Source organism: Vitis vinifera, chromosome 14 (genome assembly GCF_030704535.1).
Source record: "Vitis vinifera cultivar Pinot Noir 40024 chromosome 14, ASM3070453v1".
NCBI lineage: Eukaryota > Viridiplantae > Streptophyta > Magnoliopsida > Vitales > Vitaceae > Vitis > Vitis vinifera.
In genome coordinates, this window is record NC_081818.1 from 26,411,440 (window position 1) to 26,434,150 (window position 22,711).

Here is a 22,711-nt window from a genome sequence, read left to right on the forward strand (position 1 = left end):
TGCAAATGGGTATTTTATATCAAACACAAGGCAGATGGTACGGTCGAAAGATACAAAACAAGATTGGTGACAAAAGGCTATACACAAACATACGGGGTAGACTACCTAGATACTTTTTCACTAGTTGCAAAACTGAGCATTGTAAGGGTATTGTTATCTCTCGTAGCCAACCTTGATTGGCCATTACATCAATTTGATGTAAAAAATGCCTTTCTACACGGAGATCTTGAAGAAGAAGTGTACATGGAACTTCCTCTGGGATACATGACATCTACTAAAACAAAGGTTGTGTGCAAACTACAACGAGCACTATATGGATTGAAACAATCACCTTGAGCGTGGTTTGGGCGGTTCAATCTAGCAATGAGGAAATACAGATTCAAGCAAAGCAACTCGGACCATACACTATTCACAAAGCACAAAGTGGGAAAGGTAATTGTGTTGATAGTCTATGTGGATGACATGATTATCACAGTAAATGATGAAGAAGAAATAACCAGACTACATAAGGAGTTAGCCACCGAATTTGAGATGAAAAACTTGGGAGGACTTAAGTATTTTATGGGAATTGAAGTTGCCAAGTCCAAACAAGGAATATTTATTTTCCAAAGGAAGTATGTGTTGGATATATTAACTGAGGTAATAATGTTGGAGTGCAAACCGATGGATACTTCAATTGTCCAAAACCATAGACTCAGAGAATAACCAGATCAAGCACCAGTGGATAAAAGGATGTACCAAAGGTTAGTTGGCAAAGTCATATACCTCTCACATACTCGTCCAGACATTGCATATGTTGTAAGCGTAGTTAGCCAATTCATGCATAACCCTAGTGAAGACCACATGGATGCGGTAATCAGGACATTAAGATACTTGAAGTCCTCACATAGGAAATGACTTTTGTTTTCAAATAATGGTCATTTAAGAATTAATGGATATACAGATGCAGACTGGGCTGGAAATATCTCGAACAGAAGATCTACTTCAAGTTTTTTTATGTTTATCGGTGGGAATCTTGTTACATGGAGAAACAAGAAGCAAAATGTGGTAGCACTTTCTAGCGTCGAAGTAGAATTTTGTGGAATGGAAAAAGGGTGTGTGAACTACTCTGGATGAAGAGACTACTTACTGAACTATGTTTCGCCTTTGCCTCATAAATGGATCTTTTTTGTGACAACAAAGCTGCTATTGCAATATCTCAAGACCCAGTCTAACATGACCGTACTAAACATGTGGAAGTGGATCGACATTTTATTAAAGAAAACCTATAAGCAAAAATAATCCGATTTCCATTTGTGAAGTTCAAATACCAATTAGCAGACATACTCTTAAAGGCGACATCAAGCAAAGAGTTCCACAACTCACTCAACAAGTTGTGCATTAGAGATTTGTATGCATCAATTTTAGGGGGAGTGTTGGTGTGAGTTGTTATAAACCAACTTAGGAAGGATACAACTGTAAACGTAAATATAGAATCATGCCATACAAGTATGGCATGATCTTTGCTGAGATATTTGTATAAACACAAATAGGACTGTAATTTTCTTATTTATTTTGTATTCTCTCCATGTAAATAATATACTGAAAAAACCTAGAAAAACTGATAGAATCTTCAGATGCAGCAATCTCCATGTCAACTGGTCTTGAGCACATCCCTCTAACTCCCCCCATGGGTCTCAAAAGCATCACGATAATATCCTCGAGGAAACCTATCGTAGAGTTCTGGCCCAAGGAGACCATGCAATCTATGAATCCCATGTACATTAATAGTGAATTTCTTGTTGTCAATGGAGCATTTAGGCTCACAATTTATAACAAATTGTATTATTGTTATTTTAAATATTGTTGGGTTGATTAAAAAATAAATAAAAGTGTTAGTTTGGTAGAGAGGAATAAATTGTGATTAGAAAATTGATAATTTATTTTAAAATTTTGCCAAAGAATTTTGAAAACATAATAAATAAAAATATCTTATCATATGTTAACAAATATATATATTTAAATTATTTTTAATTTTTATTAAAAAATATAAAAGTTAGAAGAAAAATGCAACTAAGTGTTAATTACATTATTATTATAATTATTTTTGTCACGGGGAGAAGCTGACTTACCACTACCGTGGTCAATTATAGACAGCGCGCACGGCTTCTGGTAGCTTCTAGACAGAGGTGAAAAGACCTCGGTACCCTCACAGTGTAATTAAACCTTCCAATGAAATCGTGGTTTGGTAGGAGGCACATGGAACTAAACTCGCATGCATCGCTCCTGCCAATCAGAATCTTGCCAATTGACCACGCGTTCACACTGTCAAATTTGATGCCGACGTGGCCGAGACATCTAAGCCGTCGAAGTTTTGATCCACGGTTCAGAAAAGGAATGAAGCTCAGCCGTTGGATCAGGAATAGGCGGGAACTCAACGATCGTGATTACGCAGACGCCTTTTTAGTATTGACTGCTGGTTAAGGTTTCGCCTCTTTCGCATTTGACAGGGTTTCGCGAGTTTTTCTCCTCGGAGATCCAGATTTTCCCTCGGATTCCGCTCGAGTTTTTCAAGCTTCCAAACACTGTGCTGCTGCCTTTCTAAGTTAATATTCTGCTTCGATTTTCTCTGGCTTTTGGTTTGGCTCGTGCTCTAACTGCGGTTATTGGATTCTGTTGTTGGGGTTTTACTCAAGTATTGCGTCTTCGATTACGAGTATCCTCCACTCCAAGTCCGTTTGGTGGGTTTCCATTAAATCGGAAGCGAGGAGGTTGAGCCACTGAGAAATCGCGGAGCGCCTAGCGAATGGTAATTGATATTAGGGTTTTGGGTCGTGTTATACTTTTCTAATGATTATTTTCGGTTTTATTTTCTTTGATTTTAACAAGATAATCGGTGAAGGCGAGCGTTGTTTGTGACGAGAAATATTCAATTCTGTTGTTCGTTGACATTTTCAAGAGGAAAATCTGGGTTTGGGAATTCAGTAGAGTAATCTAATTGTACTTAAAACCATTTACTTTATCCATTTTTTTGTTCATAAGTATGTTGGATTTTTTTTCAACTGAGTAATCTGTCAATTTACGAAAACCCTCATGCGATGGCTTAAACAGGAAAAGACATTCTCATTTAATGGCTCGATTGGGTTTGGGGGCTATGAAATCAAGGGAACTAAAAGAAAAGAAATTAAATTTGGGATTTGGATGAAATTTATAATTATCTAGTTAATGCTTAAACACAAAACTCTGGTAGGTAAAGCCTTATTCAGCTATTTCATTTAGTTGAATTTGATTGTTTTCAGTTTGTACTAACAAAAACTATAAAAATATGATTACAAATGTGCAATTATACACAGATTTTACTCTGTTGTTCCAACAAAGGGTTTCTAAGGTTTTAAATATTGAGGAAGCTGAAAGTATAAGATTTCATGAACGGCCTGAGGGGATAATCATACTCCAATGGTTGATATATGCAGAATTAAAGAGATTTAATCCTATGGTGGCTACAGCTTTTGTAGAGAACAGTCCATGAAACAAATTAAATAAGTGCTTAGAGAAAGTTCTGGCTCTGATTATGGCAAAGAACGATAGGTTTCCTGGAGGATATTATCGTGCTTTTGAGAACCAGGGGGAGTCAGAGGGATCTGGTAGCTCAGGACGAGTTGACATGGAGATTGCTGCTTCAGAAGATTCATGTGTACCCATGAGGAAATGCATCAACTTGAATTCTAATAACTGTGACAGCTTCAGTGTTCCCATTCAAGTTCTTCCTCTATCAAACATCTCTCCCTCTGAAAGAAAGGATTTAGTACTTAGATTGAGAATGGAGCTTGAACAGATTCGGCTCCTTCAGAAGAAGGTTGATTTGCAGAGAACAAATGGTGTTGCCCTGTCATCTTCCAGTGATATTCTCAGTTGCAGCAATGGACAAAGAGGGCATGTGGATAATGGCCGAAAATCATCAGCATTGACCTCTGGACCAGGGAAAAAATTGGAGCCTCTGGGTAACAAGAACCGTGCATGGAACCGGGGAACCTCAGGAAGGTTTGAATCAGCAACACAAGCTTCTGCACCAAGTACTGCAAGTGTGCTTTTGATGAAACAGTGTGAGACGCTTCTGAAACAATTAATGTCACATCAGCATGGTTGGGTCTTCAATGAACCTGTTGACATAGTGAAGTTGAACATTCCAGATTATTTTACTATTATCAAGCATCCAATGGATTTGGGAACAATAAAGGGCAAGATAGCTTCAGGTGCATACTCAAGTCCATTGGACTTTGCTGCTGATGTGAGGCTGACTTTCTCTAATGCACAAACTTTCAATCCGCCTGGAAATGATGTCCACAAGATGGCTGATACTCTCAGTAAATTTTTTGAAGTAAGATGGAAAACTATTGAGAAGAAGCTTCCAGTGACTAAGACTCAGTCATTACCTGGAAAGTACGGCACTCATGGGGAAATGAAGACTGCTAAGCCAATGCCACCCTCAAAAAAGAGGAAGGTTACTTCAACGCATCATGAAGTTATACAAGAGCCTGTTCAGAAGGTCATGACAGCTGATGAGAAACGGAATTTAGGAAGAGACTTGGAGGATTTGTTGGGAGAAATACCTGTCCAAATCATCGATTTCTTGAGGGTACACAGTTCGAATGGAAGGGAAACTGGGGAGGATGACGAGATTGAGGTTGATATCGAAGCTCTAAGTGATGATACCTTGTTCACTTTGAGGAAGCTTTTAGATGACTATTTGCAAGAGAAACAAAAGAGCCATGGAAAAGCTGAACCTTGTGAAATAGAGGTATTGGTCCTATCCACAAGGAATAAAAAGCTTCTTACTATATTTTGATTATATGTATAACAGGTGCCATGGTTCTCTATTTTCTGTCACAGCTGTTGCATGATTCAGGGCCTAGCAATTCATCCATTCAACCATGCAAAGGTTATTATCTATTCCATTTGATTGCATATTAAATTGGAAACTTGATATCAACTTTTTACAACAATTTTTTTTTCTTAATTTTTTGTTGTCATTTTTTTCTCATGAATTGCACACTTCTAGGAAATGACCCTGTTGAGGAGGACATTGATATTGTTGGGAATGAAGCCCCTGTCTCAAGCTATCCCCCAGTAGAGATAGAAAAAGATACTGAGCACAGAAGCAGTAAATGTGTTCTTTCAAGAAGCTTCAGTGGTAATTCATCCTGTCCACCATGTGGTTTGTGTTTTTTTTAGTCTTTCATATGTTTTAATTTACCTTTTTCCTTTTTCTTTTTCCTTTTTTTTTTAATAGATGGACTCATAGAAGGAAACACTTTAATTTCTCCATTAAGAACTATTATTTCAGATGTGAAAGTTTGTTGGGAATGAAATTACTTGCAAGCAGACCAGCATTATCTTGTGTGCCTCATCACCACTTAATGTGCATAATTAGGTGTTTAATCCAATCAGTTTATTTCTCTGCTTGGTATAGTGATATTGGATGGACATATTATTCAAAGCATCTATTGTTTAGTTCTAATAAACAATTCATGGTGGCTATGTGATGTATTCCATTTTTTACTAATCCACTGCCAATCCAATCCATTCTATCAGCCAATTAACATCATAAGCTAAATGCTGCCTGTTAAAGCCTGCTCATGTTATCAAAGATCCAGTCATTTTGCCTAATTCAGTTATAGCTTGCCAAGCTAAGTGAGCTCCCTCTGAATATGGTTTAGATTTACTTGCCTAAATCTTGAAATGCCCTTTCTGATAAATAAAAATAAAAATAAAAATTTGAAATGCCCTTTTTGTTATGCTTCACTACTTCATCTTTAATCAGGTTCTTTAGTTTGTAGTGATTTATATTTAGAGGGTAATAGTCTGATGAATCCTTGTTGAATCTTGTGATGTGATGAATTTAAAACCTCATATACTGTAGGACATGTTATTAACCAATGGAAACTTTTATACAGCCTTTTTCTGATTCCAAAGGAGGAGGCCTAGTTAGCTTTCTCCTCCTCAAGTGATGGTTCCTTGTTTATTTTAAAGGTATATGCTAGAAATTTAGCAAACATTCTTTTCCGATTTTGGGGGATTGTGTTGCTTTTGGTGATTAATTGGTACTTGGCTGGCCTGCCAGCATCATGAATGGAGGAGAATAATATTGTCAATATGTACGCAAATAAATGAGTCTTTTGTTGTCTAAGATGGGATATTCTGGAGAGGGGGTTGTTCTGACCTGAGGCTTGGATAATAATGGGCACTTCCCTTATTTTGATTGTATTTTGGAAATTTTCTCTGTTTAGTTGTATTTGGTAAAATTCAAAGTTCTTTGTGATTTTGTTTGGTTGACAACAGGCATGTTTCACAGGCTGTCAATACTTGTGTGTTGGTATCAAACTACCCCATGTTGCTCACCATGTTTATTGATGACTTAATTTCCTGGATTATCCTCCATGGCTTTAGGATAGAGATTTTGTTGTTGCTACTGCATCCCATTTTATTCATGTTTACATTATTTTGTGGGGTGAGGGAACTGTTAAAATATAGCTTTCTATGCTTTTCTTTTATTGCATTTTAATTTTTTTTTACTTTTTTTTTTTTTTGGTAAAATATATTTTGTGAAAACATGATGAACAACATTATTGACTGTACCCTATTTTTTGTTGACCATGAAAAATGTTGTTTTCCTTAAATGTGTTTCAAAACCCTATCTAAGGGGCTAAAAGAATGTATTAAAGTGTATATATTTGCATCTGGAAGACATATATGCCATTATGTTGAACTGAATATTCAGAAAGCTTCGTTATGAATTTTAATTTTCCATTATTCATCTATAACTAGCATTCTTTTGCTGCTTGATTTATTCAGTATTGATTAACTATTGTTGCCTTTATTTTTATTAGTATGTGATACAATAACTGTGTTTACTTTGCAGAGCCAGACAATAGCAGTTCTGAAAGTGAACTGGATGGTGCTAAAACTTCAAAACCAGTAAATATATCTGAGGTATGTGGCTATTGGATTAACATGGTAATTACATGTTCCTCATGATAGGAAAGTCACGCATTATAGTGCTTTTATTTGTTGGATTTGGGTGGAGCATGGTTTATTGATGTTAGATGCATGTGAGATTGCAACTTGTAGATGTTTTTTCCCCTTTATTGCCTACTTACTCTTCCTTCCTTCTTAGGGACAGGAGTCCTTAGACTCTGGAGCACTTTTAGATGAAAAGACTAGTGCTGGCAATCCATGTGAGGAGAACCGTAAGTCTCTTGTTCATATCCTTATTTTGTGATGCATGTTTTTCAGTGTCTTAATATTAAGAAAGTGGTTTTTGTGTTTGGTTCTGCTATGGTGTTAATCTGGTGGACCCTGGTATGACTTAATATCCCCATGTTCTGACTCAATAAAAGAAAAAAAGGGAAATCCATATCTCATCTCGACTGGATTTCACCAATTGAATGCCTACGAAAAGTGTATTTAACCAAGCAAAGCAATCTGCCTTTGTAACTTTTTGAAATACCCTAAATAGTGGCAACAAATTTGACATATCCTGGTACATTATTTGAAAATGATATAAATTTTAGAGGGTTCTGGTTGAGTATGATCATATTAGCGTCATGATCGTTAAATGCATACAACCCATTTAATAAAAGAGTTGTGTTTGAGTTTAATGGCTTAATCCTTTCAACCCTTTTAACGTGTTTATTTAATGGTGTCAAAATGACACAATTATGACCCATACCATTCATGACTAGTTTAGGCCATAAAAAATTATTTTTTATATTGAAAAATTAGTATAATAAAAAATCCTTATTTTTATTTTTAACTATAAATATCATAAATTAAGAAAATTAAATAACTAAGTGCTTGTTTGGATACATTTCCTATTAAATAATTATAAACATGTTCTTGGATTGGGTTAGGGTGCATGTAAATTGTGCTTCATGGTCCATCTTCGATTTCATTGATTGGTTGGGTTGTAATTGAGGGTTTTTTTGTTTTTTCTTTTCCTTTGGCCTAGTTGCCTTGTATACTCTGTGTATACTGTCAGGTGTACTTCAGGCTTTCTTAATACAATTGCTTTTACTTATAAATAAAAAATAAAAAATAAAAAATTAAATTAATTGATATTTAAAAAAAATCAATATTAGAACTTAAAATCCAACCAAAATGTATTTTAAGAATATTTTTTTATAAATTTAAAATGTTAAAGAGGTTTAATGTGTTATAATTGTGTTAGTATGCTAGAATCTTGTTGATGAGTTTAAAAGGTTAAAATCATAGTAATAGCTTATTTGTGCTCATTGTACATGATTCAACTAAACCCATTTATTAAATTGATTAAACCGTATACTGATTGTGTTGTGTTATCCATGTAATAAAGTGTTAAGAGTCATTTTGATGCAATTATTAAATAGATTTTTATTCAAATAAATTTTCAGTATTTCTTATCACAACATAACATTACTCTGACATGATATGGCCCATTGTCACTCCTAATCTTAAAAATCATTTTCATTAAATATAAAATCCTATCAGAAGGTTTGGAAGTGTGGGATCTGAACACCCCTCCTGTTATTAAGGGAAACAAAAATAGGGAAATTGTTGTCTTTATACAATTAATGGTCTTGCAGTAATGAGGCTTCTCATACATTAGCTGTTAACAATGGAAAAAAATGTTAGATAAACATTGTGTGCTGGTCATGCATCTGACCAAAAGATAATAGCATGGACATTTCCTCTGGAATAGTTCTTTATGAAGTTTACTAATACACATTATCTTACAGAATCTGTTAGTGGCGTGGATCAACTTGAGCAGACTTCCCAGCAAAAGCCAAACTATGTTGAGTCAGATAGCCAGCAAGATGGTAAGAGTAAAGAAGAAAATTATTTGCTGTTAGTTTTGGGTACCATCTCACTGATCACCCTGTTTAACATTTTAGGGGAGAGTTTAACTGATAGGCAGGTATCCCCTGAGAAGCTCTACAGGGCTGCTGTATTGAAGAATCGATTTGCTGATACCATTTTTAAAGCTCGAGAAAAGACACTTAATCAGGTTGGTCTCAAATTTGGGCTGCTTGTATACTTGCCTTATTTGTGGCTGTCCATTTGTGAGCATTTACAAATGTAACCTGGTAAAATTTGATCTGGTGAGATCAGGGCGAGAAGGGGGATCCTGAAAAACTGCGCCGCGAGAGAGAGGAACTTGAAATGCAGAGAAGGAAAGGTGGTTTACGTTTACCACTTTGGGGTCTTACTCTTTTGGTTTCCAAGTGAATGGTGTTATATCTGTATATAAGGTGTATTAACATATTTAAAAGCATTCTAAATTATTTTGCTGCGATGTGACCAGAGAAAGCTCGGTTGCAAGCAGAAGCCAAAGCTGCTGAAGATGCTCGAAGGCGGGCTGAAGCAGAGGCTGCAGCTGAAGCTAAGAAGAAGAGGGAGCTTGAGAGGGCAGCAGCACGACAAGCATTACAGAAGGTAAATGAGCATGCGCATATATATATATATATATATATATAACACTAGAAGTATAGCTTCCCCCTGCCCCACCTGCAGATCTTATTCGAAGTTTTTCTAACATTATGCAGATGGAAAAGACTGTTGAAATTAATGAGAACTCCCGGTTTCTTGAAGACTTGGAACTGCTTAGGGCTGCCCCCGCTGAGCATTTACCAAGTTCTGTAGATGAGACAAGCCCAGATCACTCTCAAGATGGCTTGAGTGGTTTCAGGTTTGTTGGCAGTAACCCACTGGAGCAACTTGGATTGTACATGAAAGTGGATGATGAGGAAGAAGACGGAGAGCCACATAGTCCTCCAGATGTTGTAAACGATGTGGAGGAAGGAGAAATTGATTAGCCGTCTGTTCTGCTGATAGTATCTGGCTTAACTAAAGGGACAAATATAGCATAACTTGATATCAGAAAATCATGCCGTGCACTTCGGGTTCTTCTAATGTTGCATGAAGTGTGGGCAAAGAGCTGTGTTTTCTTGTTTGTGGCCCAGATTCAGACACCATTGCAGACAATTACAATGGAGTGGCACGAGAAGCATAATTAGTAGTCATGGAAAGCTAGCTTGGATTTTTTGTAGTCCACTGGTTTGCAAGACTGGTGGGGTCTCAAGAGGGTAAGGTCATATATTTAAATTGCTGATTGGGTTTCCTCTGTTACAAGTGGGAGAGAGAATTTTGATGAATCCAAAGGTTAATGGACTCCTATTGGAGTGGGTATACCGTATGGGTACCATAAGTGTGAGATACGTGCAAAGTGACACCTTTTATTATCACCAATCTACACAGTGATGATCAAATTTTGCCCATAATGAATGGTTTATCAATCTCATCACCCTCCCTTGTTCCAAAATGCTTCTTGTACATCATAAGAATTTTTTTTTTTCCATATCCAGGTTTTACAATGGACCTGTTTGAAAAGCCTATCAAAGTTGTATATAATGTATGGTTATCATAATGGCTTCATCCAGTATTCTCTTTTAAGGGCCCGCACATGTACACACCTATGGTTAGAAAATGAAGAGAGATAACAAATTTTTTTAAGTTAGTAAATTATTTTTCTATATTTTTAAAATTTATTCTACCTGTTATTTTTATATAAAACGTTTTTAAGTTACTTTTGAATTTGGTAAAATATAAATAATTTTATTAAATAAATGATTTTTTTTTATGGTTTTCCTTTTATAAATATAAAAAATAAAAATGTTATTACTTGTTAATATATTAGTAAAAAAAAAGAAAAATGCAAAAACGTGTCATGTACATATGTTATTGAAAATAATAATGAATAATATATATTTTATTTCTAAAATATAATATAAAATGAAATCTTGAATAATAGAAAAGATAGATATAGATATAAGAATAGATTTTAAGATTTTAATTAAATTTAGTTCTTTTTTGGTTGTTAAGGTGTTTAATAATACTTTAACTCCTCTAATATTTTTATTTAAATAACAATTATTATTATTATTATCTCATGGAAATGAAAGTAAAAAAAATATATTATATATTTGTAAATTTCTTTTTTTGTTATATTTCATATAGCAAAGGTTCCATATTTTAATATTTAGTAGGCAAAATTATAAATTGAAAGAACCGTTTTTTTTTTAAATATATATATAGCAAATGTTTTAATTTTGATATTTCATTAAATTCAAATTTAATAGGCTGGATTGAAATAATTATTATTTTTCAATAAAGTAAACTAAAATTTAGACAAAATATTGCATTAATGTAAAAAATATAATTGTATCAAGATTGTGTATAAAGAATGCAATGGAAGTATAAAAAAAAAATGTTAAGAAAAATGATTTTTTTATATTTGGTTGTCCTATAAAATATTCTAAAAAAAAATTAAATATAATTAAAATTAATTAGAAACTTATGTATCTTAAAATTATTTAATCTTTATATTGATGAGTTAAAATAAATAAAATGAATTTGAAGTAGCAAATAAAAATAATTTATCATCTTTAACTCTATTTTTTATTTTTCTTTACTTTTTATTTCCTTTTATTTTTCCTATCTATTTTATTTCCTTTACATTTTCCCTCAAATTTTTTGAGAACCAAACAGGAAAACACGTTTGGTAGTTGAAAAACTGTTTTTTAGTTTTCACTTATTTTGTAAAAGCTATTTTAAAAAATAACAATAAAATATATATAATAATTAAAAATAAAACAGTAGACATAATAATTATTTTTAAAACACATTTTAAAATAATAAAAATAGATTAAAAATAATAAAAATAGATTAAAAATGTTTTAGGTTTTCAAAGGTATCTTTGTTTTACAAAATATCAAATAACAGTTTTTAAAAAATAGTCATGAAACAAATCACCAAATTGTATTCATCTTCCAATCGACTTTTTTTTATTTTTTATTTATAAATATTTTTATTATTTTTTAATTGATATATATATAAATAAAAATAATGATTAGGATGAAGGCTGAATCCCACTAGGAATGTAATTATGCGAATTTAATAATAATTATAAACTCAAATCCTTATCAAACTAAAGACTCTCTAACTCTCCAAGTCTAACCTCGATGAGCATCAACGTCACCAGGAATATCACATACAAAGTCCTGTTTGGAATATGCATCTTGGACCTCTCAATCCTCGATAAGTACAATCCTGTCAGAGCTTAGCTTCTTAACTCTCGCAAACGGTCCCCTATACTTCTCCTCTTCCGTAAATACTAAATACCACCCACCGTCACTTCCCCCTTCCCTGCTGCAAACCCTAGCTTTAATTTTTTTCTGTTTCAGATTCAAAATCATACAGATTGAATTCAGTTAGGGTTTCCATGGAAACCCTAACTTTAGTTCATTCTCTTCCGAATCTTCCCATTTTCTTCTTTCTGTTTCTCGCAATTTACCTTGTTGGTTACTTCGTCGTCTTCCGAAATTGGAGCCCCAAGATCCGACCTGAAGCCTCCAGCTGCTTCATCTCTCTTGCCCATGGCACTCCGGCGGTGGTTTTGGCCTCGTTTGCGCTCTACGCCGACTCGCAGCGCGGCTTTGCTGCTCCCAATACGGCGTTTCAGGGCCTGGTGCTCGATTACAGCATTGCTTACTTCTTGATGGATCTGTGCCATTACTTGGTCTTCTTCCCCAGCGACATCCTCTTCATTGGCCATCACCTCGCCACACTCTTCGTCTTCGTCACATGCCGTTACGTCGTCTTCCACGGCTCGTACGCCATACTCGTTTTGCTTGTTCTGGCAGAGGTCACCAGTGCGTTCCAGAACACGTGGACGCTCGCCGGTGCTCTGAAATCCGACGTGGCGACTGCGGCGAAAGTGTATGAGCTCTTGTCGCCTCCATTTTATGCATTCTATTCCGTCGTTAGAGGATTTATTGGGCCGCTGTTCATGTATAAAATGGGTGTGTTCTTCTTGAGTGGGGCCGCTGATCATGTGATTCCTAGGTGGGTTTGGGTTTCCTGGATTTTCGTTGTTTTATCGGCAATTATGGTTAGTATACTCTGGATTTCAAATCTTTGGGCTGAGTTGTATAGGGAAAGGAAAACCAAATTGCAGAAATTAGAGAAGAAAGTAAGTTAGGCCAATCAATTGGGTTCTTCTTCTCTTGGTTTATTTACATTCCAATATTGTACCTTGATTGGTGAAAAACTTACCCCGATTGCTTTTAAGTTATGGGAACTCATTAAGCTCAGTTTGGTTCTCTGTTACTCTGCAGGCTCTAATTTAGGAAAATACATTTGTTTTTAGCTTACAAATCCGAGTAGTTCTGTATTCTGGGAATAGTTTTTGAATGCCATGAATATGATCGGAAGGTTATTTTCTGCTTAACCTGGGATTATATTTTCTAATTCAAATGATCCGCATGGTGTTTCCATGGATTGAACATGTTTTGGAGTTTGTTTGCTATCGAATTGGATATATTTATTTATTCTTTTTGGTGCATTCCTTTGAAAGTTGTTGGTTTCTAATCAACCAATGATAATGGGGTGTATTCAATTATACAATAGTTGTTGACTTTTTACCTGAAGGTTCCTTGCAAGCATCTTCAGAGCTGCATTACTTGTAGTTCAAAAGTCCAGTTGGGTCATCTGAATTAGGAAAGAATAAAGAATATCTCCATTAAAAAAATTTTAGTCTGTTGTCTAGGTGGGAGCAGACCAACCAGAAACATATGATCAAATGTGTAGGTAGAAGTGGCCAAAATTCAACATGTTAGTTGGCTTGCTTGTTATGCAATTTCTATTTCCTGCATTGCTTCCTCCCTCTTGTCATTATTTTGCTGGCAATTAAATCCATCCTTTGAATCCAACCTGGCTATGTGCCTAGTTGGCAGCCTATGTAGTCTGGACATTTGAGATAGAATATTGGCAATTTATCTCTTGATCCCTTGTTTATGTGCATTTATATCTCATCCTAGGTAAATTCTTGGCCCCAAACAGTGAACAAAAAAGTTCTGAAGGTTGCAAATGCAAGTGTTATCAAATAAAATAGGATACAACACCAGGATTGCAGAATTACCCATCGATGTCTCATTGATTATTAACCTAGTTTAAGTATTTAGCATGGCCGCCATGCTTGGCATTGTGATAATTTTTTGTCATTTCATCTTTGTATTTATTTTGCAATTGGCAGCAGTCCACCTCCTCTGGATGTGGACTGATGATTGAAGTTGGCTGAAGTATCATCTTCTGAGATCCTCCCATGGGGAATTAATGAATTCAAACCAGATTAGGTAAGCTAAAATTTTGAAGCCAAACAAGAGAAAGAAACATAATCCAAGTATTGTACATAATTGGATTGGTACACCAGCTTAAGCTAGAACTTTTTTGGTTTGTATTGCAAGCCACATGAAAATTTGGAACCATTTTATTACAATGTAACAACAGCAAGTTATGGCCTATGAACTGTGTTGTTGGTGGTAATTCATGTTCTCCAATGAATCCAAGAAGACCACTAAAATATTTTATTTGCTCTTGATCAGAAAAAGTAGACATCATGGGAACTGGTTTAATTAAAATAGGTACAAGTTTGACAGGGATTATGATAGATATTGATCCCATTCCTGACAGCATCACCATAGGCTGATATTTTCTTTGGAGCATCTCATCATAGAGTTAGGATGACATGATGATATTCTGTTTGTTTATTTCTTTTTGTTGGAGCAGTCCTAATAGAGGTTTTTCCCAAGCCAGTGATCATCCATCAATGGAGAAAAATTATTGCTTTGCCCTAGAAGTCATTGCATACCAGGAAATGAGTTGCTTTCTATGTTGAAAGGGTAAAAGAAAAAAAATCTAGGTTCTTTAATGAAAGCATAAATAATGGGACTAAGACACCACATTCGTATAAAGCAATGAGACATAAATGCACATGTAACATGACTTATGCCATAGAAAATAAGGATAATAATTGGACGGCTATAGAAAAAACATGCAAGCCATCCAAGCAGATTTCAAAACTGGACCCAGTTGTGTATTTTACTGGCAAACTTATATATTCATTTGTCTCAAATACAGACAATAGATACATGCCAATCGTGCTCTGCTTCTAATGAGAAAAGTCTTTTATGGCTTTCAAGGTGATTCAGTGACAGTGGCCGCTCAGGCAAAACATCAACTTTACGTATTCCTATTTCAATATCGAAACTGATGAAAATCAACGGAACCCATTTCCAGAAACAAACACAAAAAAGAACGTACAAACACTAGCACGAACATGGCAATGGAGAAAACAGTGAAGTCCTATATGAAATTTTGTTATAATTGTCTTTGTATTTAGCCAACTATTTAGTTCCCAATAATTACTGCACAACCCCTGTTCAACCATAAACCATTGGTCACTGTTTGTAACTGGGTATCATCATCTGCATAAATGTTTCTCTGCAGGGGGGTGGGGGGGAAATTGCTGTAGATTTCACAACTCCCTTCTTTTTTTGGCGTGGGAGGATGGTTTAAGAGTAGAATTCATAGGTTTTTGCTTCGAGTATGATGTTCCTCAACGCTCCAATAGGTGCCAAAATCATCAACAAAAGTCCCAGAATAATGCAGATCTGAAATCAACAAAGCAAGATCAGATCAAAGGAACACAAATTTTGAAGCAAATGAAATAAGGACAATGAGACATCAAGTCAGAACATACCCAGTTAGCTATCCAAGATAGGCTGTATTTCTTAGGCTTGTAAATGGCGAGCCACATTACGCAAGGCAGCTGAGGAACATAAAATGAGTGACAAAAGCATTAGTATGAATCCTTATTGCAGGACTAGTAAATTGAATTACAATCTGCCAAGAGCCCTGTGCTTACAAAGTACGTTGTAGGCGCAAAAGCAAATCCTCCAAAGAAACTCAGAAGGCCACTAAAGAACGGGAATGTGATGCCGACAAACATTGTGAATGCTGCAAACAACGAACACATTGATTTTAATGCCATAGACCACAATCCCAGCAATATCTTAGTTGATAGGGAAGTATCCTGAATACTTACCAACATATATGTTCCGAGAGATGAACCGAAGGGTAGTGCTGGGTTTGAAATGCAGTTTCTTTACCAAGACAGTTTCTATCATATCAAACACTGGCATAGCATAAATCTGCATGAAGGCACACAAAACCATGAGTTGGAGGAAAGATTTGAGACGACTGAATTAGGGGGGTTTGGGACAGCACCTGATAGCTTCCAATAACATGGATGACCACGAACATGTTGGCCATAGCAATAAGCCATGCAGGGTTCTCCAATGAGATCAAAATGTTGTCTGACACCGCATTCCCAAACATCCAGTATCCAATTAGAGCCACAGGGAAGTAACACAAAGCCACAACTATATAGGCCACAATCACTCCTCTCCACATGGGTCCCTTAGATGGCTTCTCAGGTGTAGAAGGTATGGTTGCTTGGATCTCTAAGACCACATTGTGCCCAGCATAGGCAAAAGCCACTTCGCCCAACGCACTGAAAAAGTTGAAGACAGTCCCTGCTGTGGACTTGGCTTTGTAGCCATACTCCACATTGTCCTGAACGCCCTTATCCACGGAAGCTCCCCAAGCAATGGTAGAGTAACTGCATCACAAAACATCAAATATGTTATTGTGTTTGGCTCACACTTGGATCAGCAGTTTCATTTCTTAAGATCAATTGGTACCTCAAGGACATGACTGCAGCTGCAAGAGAAACACCAGAGATGGAGTTGAAGTTGGGGAGATGGGAGAGCACGAAATGAACAGAGGCGAAGATCATGATGAAGTAGGTAAGTTTGATCGGTTTGCAGGTACTGCAGACGGTGTCATGGAATTTCTTCAGTGATTTTCCTCCGGTCACCATGTACACTATGTCTACGCCCACTTCAACGATAAGCTGTTGAGGCACCACAATGTAGAGGCCGAGCTTCTCGCCGAAGGCATGCTGACCCAGTTCGTGGTATCTGTCAAACCTTTTCCCAGGAACCATCTCGTGCATCTCAACCATTTGCCATAGTGTGTAAAGAGTAATGATCCATGATAGCACCATTATCACCACACCAGGACCCCTGAAAAGATCAATATTTTTTTTATGTTCAACCTTAATCAAATGGAATCAGACATAAATAATAAGGCAACTATCTCTTGTAAAGACACAAAAGACATACCATCCAAGCTCGGACATGGCGTAAGGGAGACCGAGGACACCAGCTCCGACCATGGCAGTAACATTGTGGAATGCTGAATACCACCATTTTGCATTCCTGGAGGAAGAAATGGGCAGCCAATCATCGATCTCCTTCTGCCTTGCTAATTTTTCATCTATCTGCCATTGATTATCAAACGACACATCAATTTACAGAAAATTCAATCTCCATGGCGACTCTCAAGACTTGTTTTCAATTTTATTTTTTTTGGTTGGGTTTCATTTGGTAGTGGGTGAAGCAAGGATGATATCATGCCATCATGGTTTGGAGGGAATTGAGCACTACGAATCTCGGTAGTGGGATGAGTATCCCCACGCTTTTGGAGAAGGCTTTTTGTCATCTCTCGTGGAAAAGGCCTCCACGTGCTATGCAACTTAGACCTTGGACCTGTCAGCCCATTGGCCGGCCACTCTTCATGCCCACCACTTTTTAACACACATCCACTTGAAAAGACAGCTCAAACCATTTTCAAGGTAGAACGAGAAAATCATGTAAAAGGAAAAACCCATGAATGGGAATACATTCTAAAAATTTCTTGGAAATATCTTTAGAAAAATATTAAAATACAATTTTGTATCTTAAGAAACCTGATATTTCAAGTACTTTTAAATATACTTTCTATATATATACTTTTTAAGAAATAATAATTCTTCTGTAAAATATAAAAAGTCTTAAATAATGTTTATTATTTAATTTAATTTTAAATAAAACCTTAATACTTAATAGTGTTAAATATTAGGTTGTTTGTTTTTGTAATATTTTATTTTTATTAAGTATTAAAAATAAAGAAAAATATTTTTTCTATTTATAGAAAGTAATATATTTTTATTTAATAAAAAATTTATAATAAATCATGAAAAAATAAAAAAATAAAAAATTTAAATTCTGAAAATAAATTATTTTAAGTAAAAAACCAATAAAAAAAAACAAACACTTTTTATTTTGAAAATTGTTTTTTTCCAAAACGAAACCCCCAACAATTATAGCAAAAAATAAATTTTCTAAAACCCATTTTAGGTACCTAAAAATAGTAGTTGCCCATATCATCAACCAACCCTGCAGAGACGATAAATCTTAATTTTCAAACTTGCGGGTTCACTTTTGTACCCATTAACTTTCATAAGTCAACAAGAGTTGGTAGCAGGCACATGAATTGTAAGATATTTTCTGACATATATATTATCAGCCATGTTAACTACAGCTTCGAGGATGGTTCCTCCTGCCTGTTAGGTTAGATTAATGTGGAAAAGTCATCCTCACACTATTCTACTTCCAGAGGTTGTATGTTAAGTTAATATGATTTAACAGCTAAGCCTTGTGCTGAGGGTTAAGGTACGGTCATGGTCATGCGGTCAACTTGATGACAGGCTCTGTCCTTTTCTCTTTCCATTTTGTAAGTATCGTAATTGAAACGGTGTCATATATTCAATCTTATGAAAATGGAAAATGAATAAAGTAAATATAAATAAATACACCAGAAGATGAGGTGGATGAGCAACAAGAATACCCAGATATGATTTCTATCATGTTTCTTGAAGCATCAAAATGTTTGGATTATGAGAAGGAAGAGAAGCAGAAAAGGAAAATATTGAAAGCAGTTGAATCAAGTTATTTGCAGAACTCATGGAAGTTTAAAGAGATGGAAGGATTTTAGTTGTCTTTGTTTGATTGAGATGAATTTGATTCTATGACCCTTAATCCTCCCATCCAACCAGATTCAGACATAAAGGTTTCACAACATAAAAAAGCTCCAAAATTTGTCTTTTTCCCAGTATTTTCCCATGAACCAATCACAACCACATCTAAATGGAACTCACAAAAAGATGACACAAAAAGACAGCAGAACCACAAAATCTAGGCAGCCAAAAGCAAAGAGAATGGGAATTGAAAGAGAGAAAATAGAAGGAAACTCACACTGGTGGGTGGACCTTGGGTTCCCATGGCTGCACTGCAACTTCGAAAATTTGCCGAAATGTGAGAAGATAGAGAGAAAAAGAAGAGGAAGACGCGAAGAGAGAGAAGAATGGTCTCCAAAGATTAACCAGGATGTGGTATTTAAATAGACGTGTCCTCCAGTGGGGGTGAACCCTCACCCACTACCGGTTCACAAGGTGACGCCTCTCTGTTGACTTTCCAAAGTCGTTGCCAGGACAAAAAGCTTATGGCTATAGGCTGGCTACACCCAGAAAAATTCCCTCAACCCAGACAAATTCAAGCCGGCCGTTTTAATCAAAATAAAAACCCTATTCGAATCAACCAGAGCTCTTTAGCTTCCCTGTTCTTATGCTGGAAAAAAAGATTCTCCTCCCCATCCTCCTGCTGCCCTTTACTTAATCAATTTCAACCTTTTTTTTGGGGGGGTTCATGGGTGAAGATTCCAACTCTGTACGCATTCAATAAACAAAAATTTGAATTTAAAACTCTATGCTTAAAGATAAGGTTATTGTAGTTTTGTATTCTGGTCTGGGAGTTCAAATTCCCACCAATCATTTTTTTCCTCTTTTTATTTTTGAAGTCTTGTTCTGTAGTAGAACTGTAGAAATGGGAAAACCTTGATGGGCTGTATTCTTGAAAATCGCATTACAGGTTGGTGTTACTCCATTCCAACCAGATTCCAAACCTAAGCCAAAAGTTACAGATGATGGGACATGAAACACTTGTGGAATCTGCCGGTTGCCATAATACTATTGATACTAGATATTTAAAAAATGGTGAACATTTCTTGTTTAAAGAAATTTTTGTGATTAGGGCTTAATCTTTTTTTTATTTATTATTACTGTACCTGAATTGAGGTGATAATGACCCTGCTAGTCCTGAAATTTGCAGCATAGTACCAATATTGTGAGTACTTTAAAAGTAATTTTATTATCATTATTTATATTAAAAATAGGAAAATAAACAGTAAATTAATTATATATATAATTGAAATAAGACGGGATAAAACAAGGTAATAACATCCCAGATTTTTTTTAAAATGTTCGAACCGCTTCTAACCCACTTAATTATCACCTTTACTTAAATACCTCAATGCCAATTTTTTGTTAAATTTTCAAAATTTTACTTAAATAAGTTAAGTTACTGAAGATTAGTATGTAAAAATTTACTGACCTTAAATTTTAGTATATCTATTAGGGTGTAACAGTGTCACTTTTAAGCTCATGAATTGATCATCAAAATAATATTCTTAATTGGTCATCAAAATAATATTCTAAGAATAATTATGATGGTTAAATCTCAATCCAAAATAGATATTAGAGTCATGGGTCATGGTCGATACTGATTTAAATGATTTTTAATATAATATTGTTCCTTTAATTTTCCAACCCAAAAAAGGGAAAAAAAGAAAAAAAGAAAAAAAAAAAAGCCAAAGATTAAAATGGGCATAGTTGCACATGTCGATCAGCTTAATTAGCCAATCAAAGACCTATTTGGTGCCGAGCCCATGACATACAAAAACGTGGCATGTGAATGGAACATTACATATGATTTCATTTATTCAAACAACTTATCAAAGCCCCTTGAGTGCGACCAAAGAAAATTTTGCTTCTAAAATATGTGCCATAGAAAGTAGAAACCAATCCCACGTTTTGGACTTGTTGAATAATTAATTAAATCCTAAGCATGTGGTGCATTGACCGCCGGAAACCTCCACAACCCTCCTGCCCCCCCTCCGTTTTGGTTTCCCATTTCCACTTTCTAAGGGAATATTTGTTTATTTACATCCGAAAGGAACTCAATGAAAAAAATAAATAAATAAAATGTAATTTATGATAGCTTTTGTGCCTAATTTCCATTTCAATCTCTACACGTAGGCTTATGTTATATTTTTGATCTATACCCGGATCATTTGGACTTTCTTTCCATTCTGTCTTTTTTCAAAATTCTGCTCTGACTTCGTCAAATATTATTACTTACAAGATTTGCCCACTGAATTTTGCTATTTATTATTATTATTTTAATTTGTTTGGGACATGGAGAGGATATAAAGATAAGAGAATTGGACTATCTAGTAATGTCAGCCTTGCTGAAATTTGATACGTAACTTTTATCGTATTTTCATTCAGTGGTTTTCTTTGATATTTGTTTTTTAATCGTATAGAAAAAATTAAATTATTTGATTTTTTTTATTAAATCAAAAGTAACTTATTAATATTTAATTATATTGATTAATATTAATATTTTAGTTTTTCCTATTTAGATAAAATTTTCTATTCCCAAAAAAAAAACAAACACCAATAAAAATTTTTTCCTTCAAAATTTGAATGAAATATTGATTTCAAATATAGAATTTGAATATTTAATAATTAATTTGGGTTTGGTGACCCGTTAAGGAGATGTAATCGCTGAGTCTGAAACCTTAAAAGTTGGGTTAAGTACTGATCAATGATCCATTCACATGCTTTTTTGAAACTCTACGCCGCTGAATTTGATTTCACAGCCAGAAGGCTTTTTTTGAAAATTTTCTCCTTTTGACACAAATGGCCAGCTGCAGAAGCTACAAACGAGAAGGTTGACTTTCCCCAACCTTTGTTTCCAAGATAAAGCAGCGTACCATCATCCTCAGAATCTGCAAGAACTTTACAAGAAGTCCAACTTTTTATTTTTAGAATAAAGGCTTTGTCTATAATATATTAATAATACGGTCAACAGTCACATAGGACCAAAACGTCCCGTTTATACTGAAGCTGCGTGTTCTTCCACACAGATCGTGGAGTGTGGGACTCGTCTCAGCTAAATCAATACCCCACTGATTGAAACTTGAAACTTGCTTATCACCCAAGTGGAATTCATCCACCTGCATCAAGATGAACAATACGGAAGTTTCACAACGGTATCGGGAAGACTTAAAAGACTCGAGAGCTCCAGTCAATGCTAGATGCCATGAACCACACCGCTCCTTTTTTGAATTTGCGCAAAGAAATTTTAGGCCTTGCCCATCATGGTTTGTCCAAAATTGACCCCAACTCATGCTGTCGACTTGAGTTGTCGTATTTCTATTTCATGGACTTAGATATTTTCTAAGCTTGTATGCAAATTTTCTCCACTCCGTAATGTACGTGAAATAAGATGTGACATTCGACTCAATTATTATGCCAAGGGTTAACACGCGAACCTAGTGGACTGTTATCGGCATCTAATGCTAAGTCCATATCAAAATCAATGGAAAAATCCTCGAACCTAGCGGGGACTAAAAGTCTAAAATGAGGTGTGTCTATCGAGCATCGAAGTCCAAATGAAAGGATAATCGAAACCGTTCGAGGAAAATTCTCTCCCGTTGAAGTTTTAACGTGGGAAGGCTTATAATAATCGTCCGTGACAAGGGATGGTGGCAAATTTTTCAAAGAGCTTGTGTCAAGGGTTGGAGGCTTGCGACACATAGCATTTTAGTATAAAAATGACATGCCCGAAATTGACTTGAAGGTATGGCAGATTGTGTTTGGATTTACCTACGTAGAGAATATGTATATTGAAATTTAACCAACTTTTCTTTCTTATTGTATAGGAGTTACATCACATGAAAGAATTTTTTTGTCCACAGGGCAGCATCACCCTGATGCGGGAATATGTAAGCA

At 35.4% G+C, this 22,711-nt stretch overlaps 3 protein-coding genes across 5 annotated transcripts; 2 read left to right on the forward strand and 1 right to left on the reverse strand.

Annotated features, from left to right (window-relative positions):
• The first annotated feature begins 2,457 nt into the window (after positions 1–2,457).
• Positions 2,458–10,318, forward strand: LOC100261067 (transcription factor GTE8). Of its 3 annotated transcripts, none has more exons than XM_010662500.3 (11): positions 2,458–2,788; positions 3,333–4,777; positions 4,870–4,918; positions 5,039–5,170; positions 6,899–6,969; positions 7,154–7,226; positions 8,754–8,834; positions 8,910–9,022; positions 9,127–9,193; positions 9,320–9,450; positions 9,561–10,318. In XM_010662500.3, the coding sequence occupies exons 2-11, from the start codon at positions 3,551–3,553 to the stop codon at positions 9,828–9,830; spliced, it is 2,214 nt and encodes a 737-aa protein (XP_010660802.1). In that variant the 5' UTR covers positions 2,458–2,788; positions 3,333–3,550; the 3' UTR covers positions 9,831–10,318. The 3 variants fall into 3 exon arrangements, with proteins under 3 accessions (XP_010660802.1, XP_010660801.1, XP_010660803.1); XM_010662499.3 differs by having other exon boundaries at positions 3,453–4,777; XM_010662501.3 differs by having other exon boundaries at positions 3,453–4,777; positions 7,160–7,226.
• A 1,626-nt stretch (positions 10,319–11,944) lies between these two features.
• On the forward strand, positions 11,945–13,182 carry LOC100267906 (TLC domain-containing protein At5g14285). The gene has a single exon (XM_002265084.4). The coding sequence runs from the start codon at positions 12,296–12,298 to the stop codon at positions 13,052–13,054; it is 759 nt and encodes a 252-aa protein (XP_002265120.1). The 5' UTR covers positions 11,945–12,295; the 3' UTR covers positions 13,055–13,182.
• A 1,743-nt stretch (positions 13,183–14,925) lies between these two features.
• On the reverse strand, positions 14,926–19,697 carry LOC100262761 (Lysine histidine transporter 1-like). Its single transcript, XM_002265272.5, has 8 exons — positions 19,053–19,697; positions 17,100–17,257; positions 16,617–17,000; positions 16,141–16,534; positions 15,959–16,064; positions 15,779–15,870; positions 15,614–15,682; positions 14,926–15,524 (listed from the first exon to the last, which is right to left on the reverse strand). The coding sequence occupies exons 1-8, from the start codon at positions 19,077–19,079 to the stop codon at positions 15,426–15,428; spliced, it is 1,329 nt and encodes a 442-aa protein (XP_002265308.1). The 5' UTR covers positions 19,080–19,697; the 3' UTR covers positions 14,926–15,425.
• Positions 19,698–22,711: the final 3,014 nt, after the last annotated feature.